At 28.0% G+C, this 8,301-nt stretch overlaps 1 protein-coding gene across 1 annotated transcript in view; it reads right to left on the bottom strand.

The window, feature by feature from the left end:
- Positions 1 to 1,267: 1,267 nt before the first annotated feature.
- Positions 1,268 to 8,301, bottom strand: part of LOC117173708 — a 9,985-nt gene continuing 2,951 nt past the window's right edge. Inside the window, exon 2 of the mRNA XM_033362352.1 lies at positions 1,268 to 2,574. Within this exon, the coding sequence (XP_033218243.1) occupies positions 1,925 to 2,574 (650 nt within the window). The 3' untranslated portion in view covers positions 1,268 to 1,924. The remainder of the gene's footprint in view (positions 2,575 to 8,301) is intronic.

Genomic DNA, 8,301 nt, shown 5'->3' with positions numbered 1-8,301 from the left:
AGCTAGCAAATTCTATTAAATGCTTGTTGAAAATACAACTTTTCTTAGATGTCGCCAGGTATACATTTCTATGATTTAGCATCTATGACATATTTTTCTATGGACAATAACCTTCAAAAATACATAATTCCATTCTGTAAAAATAATAGCATCATAGTTGTTTACCTCAGTGAATATGTCGAGTTTTGTTCCAAGTAAATAGCATTTGCGGCATTCGTTGCTTTTCTTATTTCATCAAAAGAAAAAAACAGTTGAAGCTCATCGATTGCTGGTGTTAAATTATGGCGAACATGCTCCAGTGATTAAAACATGTGAGATATGGATTCGTTAATTTAAAAGTGGAGATTTCGATTTAACAAACAATGAACATGCTGGTGCAGCGAAAAAGTTCGAAGACGAGGAATTGCAGGCGTTATTGGATGAAGACCTAACCCAATCGCAACAACAATCGGCGCAAACACTAAATGTGACCCGAGGAGCAATTTTCCAGCGTTTAAAAGCCATGGGAAAAATCCAAAAGTATGGAAAATGGATACCACACCAACTGAACGATACACAAATGGAAAATCGAAAAATTCGAAAAATGGCTCGTCGAATGATTTGCCTTGGAAGAGAAAAGGTTTTTTTGGAACGGTATCTATGATTTGCCTGAAAGATAGGCAAAATGTGTAGAATCCAATGGTCAATACTTTGAATAAAATATTTTTGTGATTCCCTTGAGGATTAGGTGTTTTCTTTATTGAAAAAACCGGCAAACTTCAAGTAACACCCCGTATATGATAGAAGACCAATTTTTGTTGGTTGAAATACATTTAAAATTATTAAATTTCAATCTCTTATTCCTTTATTTCGTTTATAAAAAATTCTATGTTAAAATTTTATAAGAGAAAAATTATCTTTATATTGGAAAAAAATTATTTCAATGTTCCAGCTATGCTGAAATTATTTTTATTATAATAAATTCCTAACTTTTAGGAAAGTCTTGTACACAGGAAAATAAGAATTTCAATTATTTCCTTAAAAATATTAACCTAGTGTATTTTAAAAACATTTTATACATCAAAATAGTACGTCATTACAATATTATATCTTGAACATTAAGTACTAACAGGAGCACTCTTCACGCTATAAGTGTATTTTGTTTATAACAATAACAATTGATGCAAATACGGAAAATGGAGCAAATTAATATAAATGTTATTCTTTAATTGATGCAATTTTTTATTCATTCTGTATATTTTATTCATTCATATTTTTATTTATTCTTTACATCGTTCTGACTTTATATACCCCCAAAGGAAAGACGACTACTGATTCTATACCCCAGCGGTTGCGCCCGTATTTTAAAATATCAGCACTAGTATTCAACTAAATCATTTTTTTTTGTTAACATAATTTCCTGATTTTTTTCTGTAGTATACAAGAAAAACCACAGTTAAACCTGCGTATGGTGCTTCTTATTCCTAGTTTATTATTACTTATTATTATTACTTAAGCCAGTCTACGGATCTGCGACTGACATTTAGGCGAGGGGCTAGTCACTGAGAAATCCTAGATTGCCGCTCTGGAATTATTAGGAGAACACTTTAAGGAATTCTTATCAATCTTTTACCAAGTCTGGAGCATTCACACTAGGAAGCATTCAAACTTTCGTGATGTACAAACTGACTCGGGAAGCCGAACTGAGAACCAACTCTATCCGAACGCCGCGGAGCTTATCCAAGCCTGATTTCTCCTCGAAAGTCCCGATCTCAAGAAGTTTTGAAGATCTCGGCACTCCCGGCAATCTCAAGGAAATCTTAGCACTCTCTATGTAAATTCGATTGTGACTGCCGCAAACTTAGTTTCAAGATCTCCAGATTTCTCAGTACGTAGCCTCTCAAGTTTGTGGAGAAGCGCGCTAACCACTAGACCACATATTTATTTATAGATACATACACTGTCCTACACATGATGTTGTTCTTTGCTGACGTTCAGGTTGCGGAGTTGATTGTGGAATTCGTCTTGCCAGCAAACGTCTGAATTCTTTATTATATGTTTGAATGTATAGGGAACTGACTGCATTCGCGTGTTCTGCCGGTGTAAATATATGTCCTACTCTACCTTCTGATTCGAAAGGCATTGTTACACGGTATGCTACTTTGCATGCTTCGGTGTCTTCATGTGGGTTCTGTTCATGGTGAGCTCTGTGTAACATATTATGTGCCTGATCATGCTCCTTAACAAATCGCAAATTACGGTTCACACCCAATTTCACTAATTCTTCACAGTTCATAGTATACCACTTTCTTTTGCTTATTTTAAATACAGTACAGGGTTCCCGCAGTTGAAACAAAATATTCAGGAATTTAATTATATTTTCTCGCAGAAATCCAAAAATATAATCATCCCTTCTTACGTAATTTGCAGCTGCGTGAATCTTTCGGTGTCTGTTGAATTTTTTGAAAGTAGAATAGGATAGAACTTCTTCTTCCGTCATTTCCACGATATCAGGAAAATGGACACCTTCGCATCCAGGAAACATTTCCTCTAAATTAGTTTGCCTTGGACCACCAAATTGTGAACTTATTAATTCTGTAAGAAGAAATAGAGATAGGTTAAATTTAATACTTTTAATACCTATACTATGAATTATAGCATATTACACTGGTTATAATTTCCTGATTCTTCGTGCAGATTTTGAATCAGATATACGAAGGACCAATGCACTGTCAGAAATTTTTCGAATATTTTGACACATTTATGTTACTAAAGTCACTAAAATTTACATAAACAAAGCTACAGAAATGTCAAAATTTGACTCTTGGTTCCGCTGCACGAGAATTTTGATTTTTCGTTGGTTAGATTACCAAATAGGAGGCTAGGCATTGGTGCCAAGGCTACACTAGGTGTAAAAACAGTGGAACCAGTGGACATGCTATTAGAAGGATTTTGTAAGTTTCGAATGTACGTGAAAAAGAATAAGTGACAACAGCAATGATTACTTTCGTTTGGGAATTTCGCTTAAAACCTCATTTTATTATAAAATGCTGTCAAAAACCAATCCTATTTTTTACAATAAATTGTGAAGTTTTTTAATTTCTTTTTTAGAGAAAAACTTCTAATGATGCGCCCGAAAAGTTTCTTCTCAAAGAAAAAAAGATCTTTGAATCAAAGAAATATGTATTAACCAAAAGAATAGTTTATCTGAGTTAAAGAAATGCCTCAGTTACTTTTTTTTATTTAAAATGAACATTTAGTTTTTTGTTGCAAAGATAATCTTATAACAAAAAAATATTTTTTTGTTATAATCAAATGCAAATTTATTTAACTAAAAGATTAATATCCGCTCGCTTACTTTTGTAATAATTGCTATCATTTCCCCAATTTTCTAAAAACTATTCATCTGTTGAAATTTTCTGAGCACTTATATTCTTGCTGAAACTAGATTCTGGAAGAATTAATTCAATGAATCTATGTAACGTAAAATTTACGAGTACTATTATTAAGGAGCGTTTACATATTACGACACGTTATTTTTTACCCTTTGACCCCCCCCCCCCCACCAGCAAACTGCAGTTACGTCACATTATTTTGTATTAGTTTTAAAAGCTTGATAGACATTTTCTAAATAAAAAGAAGTTTTTTTTATAAAGTGCAGTATAAAAATAAATAAAAGAATATTTTGATGTAACAATATTTACACATAATTTTAAAAATTGCATTTAGATACTCATTTCACAACATCACAAGCATTATAAAAATTATATAATTGTAATAGAGGTATTTAAAAGAAAAAATAACTTTAGTTGTTAAGTCGATATTGTGAAAATTTTAATCTGCTGATAAGTTCACAACATAAAAAGAAATGGACAATTATTTTTATTGAAACAATAAAATTATTTACATTTTACATTTTTTTAAAATTCAAAACTTCATTTTTTAATATTGGATTTACTAATAATCTTTTGAAATGGTGCCACGAAATTTAATTGGTGATAATAATCAATTAATAATTAATCAATAATTTTAAAACATAAAAAGCATTAAAGAATTATTTTAATTGAGATATGCAGATAATTTTTACTTTGTATATAAAACAAAATTATTTCGTTACTTGAAATTTAAATCAATAATAGCCTTTAATACATAAATTTTAGAAAAAAATTAAAAAGTATGCATATATAATTTAAAGAATTTAATTCAGAAAATCTTTTCTCAACGTTGTAAACATTTAAAAAAATTAAATAATTATAACTGAATTTAATAAAGATATTGAAAATAAAAACAAACTTTTACTATCCAAATTCTAGCCGAAATTCAATTCGATTACCCTATACATAACCTCAAAGTAAATAAACAATTTATTTACTTAATTTATCTAAATTAAAATTTAGTCTTTACATTATTAAAATTGTGAAAAGAACTAGTCAGATAGTAATATTAATCAATCATTTCACAATATTAACATTATTTAAAAAATTATTTTCATTGGAATAATGGAATAATTTTTTTTCTATTTGAAATTCGTATTTATTAATAAGCTTTTACCTATTTCGAGAAAATGTAACTTTTAACAGAATCAGTTAATAATTGGTTATTATTTTTTTATAATTGTTAATTATTAATAACCTTTTAAACTAATTCCAGAACAAATTATATTACATATACTTATACTTTTGAAAACTGAATTCAGATACTCATTTCACAACATCGCAAACATTAAACAAAATTATATAATGACTTTATAAAGATATTGTAAAAGTCCCCAAACATATGTGTACGGCAAAGTTCCGAAATTCTGGAAAGTGTTAAACAATAACATATTTTTTTTAATTACTCGAGAACTGTTGATTTTAGGTCGAATATGGTGATGTGAAAAAATGTTCATAATTTTATAGTGCACAAAAAAGGCTCTATCTATTGTGCACCTATTGTCAACGGCTGCGCTATGAAATTGGATTAGCTGCACAATTCTTTTATTTCTGAACAAATAAAATAAAATCTGAAATATCCTGGAAAAAATGTCGAAAATATATTAGACGATTTGTACTGGAACAAATGCAGGTTCCTTAAAAAAAACGACTAAGTCATTTGCATAACAAACTATCAGTATAAAATGAGCCCAACTTCAGTGTACAATTTGATATGTTTAAGGGGATGCTTTTGAGATGAAACTTCTTGCAAGTGTTCCTCCATTTTCATACAATAAATTTTCCAATTTGCAGGTCAGAATAATAATATTTAGGCCCTCTTTTAAAGATTTAAACAACTAAATTTCAAAATTTAAGCCATGATATCGGAAGCAGCGGTGATTATGAGTCCTAATGGCAGCAGTGGGAGCCGGATCAAGAAAGCTTACCTCATTCGATGATATTGAACCCTTCGAAATTTTTTTACTCACTTTTCGCAACAATAGACTTGGCCTTCGTGTGGCCGTGACGTCACTGCAATGCGGGTTCTCAATGAGGGTAATTTCAAAAATAAAAATAAAATTACAAAATAAAATTAATGCAATGCACACTAAGCCATCTTTTTATTTAATGAACAATATATTCTGCTTGATAATTTGAATAAGAGTAAGTACAAACATATCCTTAGAAACCTGTAAAAAACCAGAATTATATAAATGAATTTTTTATTTTCAAACGCAGTGAATAAGACAATTAAAAATAAATAGAACATAATTTTCAAATGTCTATAACTTGGATTAATTTGTACTTTATTCCCTAAGCACTAGAAAATTGTGATGGAATTTACTTCACACGTAGAGGTTAAAAACTTTTCATCTTTTCACATTCTCATTTAGGGGTTAAATCTACTATGTCAAGATTCTTTTTGGCAATTTTAACAACATTTTATTGAAGTAGACTGGGAAAATATGGCCGCTCCCGCAAAACACGTTTTTTATTATTGCTTGCGATGAGCATGATACCTCCAGGAAAGAATGTCTGCAATTAAAAATCTAAAATTACAAGTATTAGACTTGCTACAGGTCTGATGATTTCGGAAAATAAGGGAATGTCAGGGAAAACATGATAGAGTTCGGGTATTTTCGATAAAGTGAAATTATTTGTATTATTATGATTAAAAATCGCAAATATTTAGTTACAAATTAATCTGTGTTTGTAGAAGATTCAAATTATTTGGTTGAAAATCCTTTTTATTTCGCTGAATTCAACTATTTTTTGTATAAAATTGAAATCCTTTTTGGTTAAAATATCAAATATCATGTTTCTCGTTAAAAAATTATCTTCTTTGGTTAATAATTCCATTACATAGTTGAAAGTAAAACTACTTTCTTTAAAATTAATTTATTTGATTCATGACTGATCATTTTAGTTGATAAACATTTTTTTCAAAATTTAATTACTTTGTTGAAAATTAAGATTTCTAGTTGACAATTATTTGTTATAAGTGAAAATTTAAGTCGTAAATATGTGGTTCAGAATTTATCTTCTTAAGATGAAAATTTAAATATTTGGTTAAAAATTCCTGTATTTGATTGAAAATTCTAATTTTCTGGGAGATTATTTAATCTTCTAGGTGACTCGTTTATTTTTGGTTTTAAAATTGCCTTAAAAATTCAAATATTTTATTTAAAATGCCTGTATCTTGTGTAAAAATCATCTTTTTGGTTGAAAAAAAGTTTTTTCTTATTTACAATTCATTTCTTTAACTGAAAATTTTACTGTTGCAATTTTTCGTCGGAAATTGATCTTTTTAAATATAAATTTAATCTTTTTTGTTAAAAAATAAACTATTTCGTTTGTAAATTTATATTGCTTAGTTGAAAAATTATATACTTTATTTGAAACTATCTTTTTTGGTATGAATTTTTGACCAAATAGTTGAATTTTCAACACAACAGATGAATCTTCCATAAACAAAAATGACGATTTTTGAACTGAATAGTTATTTTTCGACCAGATAAATGATGAGTTGTTAAAAAAAATAGAACTCTTGAGTTTCCTACAAAACAAATAATTTTCTACCAAAAAAGATTACGCTTCTATCAAAGAAGGTAACTTTGCACAAAAATTAGAATAATTGGAATAAATTTTTAAATAAAATTATTAATTATTAAAAAATCATAATTATTACATGCATTCTTAACTGAAAAGATTAATTTTAAACCAAATATAAAATAGTTAAATTTTCAGTTAGTAAAATAAATTTTTAACAAAAAAAACATAATAAAGAAATTTTCAGCAATATAGTTAAATTTTCTAGCAAAGAAATCAATTTGTAACCAAAAAGATCAATTTTCAACAATTGAGAGTACGCTTCTAACAAAAAAGATGAATTTTCACCTAAACCAGATAGATTTTCAACTAAAAATAGAATATTTAAATTTTCAGTAAAAAAATGAATTTTTAATTAAATAAAATGAAATTTTCAACGAAATAGTATATTAAAAAAAAAAACATTAAATTTATATTTAAAAATATCAATTTCCAACAAAAAATTGCGACAGTAATATTTTGAGTTAAAGAAATGAATTGTACATAAGAAAAAACTTATTTTCAACCAAAGAGATGATTTTTACACAAGGTACAGGCATTTTCAATGAAATATTTTAATTTGTAAAGCAATTTCAAATCAAAAAATAAACGAGTCACCTAGAAGATTAAATAATCTCCCAGAAAATTCAAATTTTCAATCAAATACAGGAATTTCTAACCAAATAATTAAATTATTTAAATTTTTACTACATTTAAACTTTTTACTACTTTTTACTACTACTTAAATTTTTACTTAAAACAATTAGTTGTCAACTAGAAATCTTAATTTTCAACAAAGTAATTAAATTTTATACAAAAAATAGTTGAATTCAGCGAAATAAAAAGGATTTTGAACCAAATAATTTGAATCTTCTACAAACACAGATTTATTTGCAACTAAATATTTGCGATTTTTAATCTTAATAATACAAATAATTTCACTTTATCGAAAATACCCGAACTCTATCATGTTTTCCCTGACATTCCCTTATTTTCCGAAATCATCAGACCTGTAGCAAGTCTAATACTTGTACTTTTAGATTTTCAATTGCAGAAATCGTTCCCGGAGGTATCATGCTCATCGCAAGCAATAATAAAAAACATGTTTTGCGGGAGCAAAACATGAGACATTTAAAAAAAAGTTATGTTATATTTTTTGTTAATTGTCTTACTCACTGCGTTTGAAAATAAAAAATTTATTTTTGTAATTATGGGTATGTGACACAGCTAAATACCTATATTACCGACCACAGTTTTTCAGTTCACTGAATGTTTTTTTGAACCTAAGAACTTTTTTTGTAAATAAAATATCGAGCTG

Source organism: Belonocnema kinseyi, chromosome 1, assembly GCF_010883055.1.
Source record: "Belonocnema kinseyi isolate 2016_QV_RU_SX_M_011 chromosome 1, B_treatae_v1, whole genome shotgun sequence".
In the NCBI taxonomy this organism is placed as follows: Eukaryota; Metazoa; Arthropoda; class Insecta; order Hymenoptera; family Cynipidae; genus Belonocnema; species Belonocnema kinseyi.
Note: the sequence above shows the minus strand (reverse complement) of the source record. Positions and strands in the feature narration are given on the sequence as shown.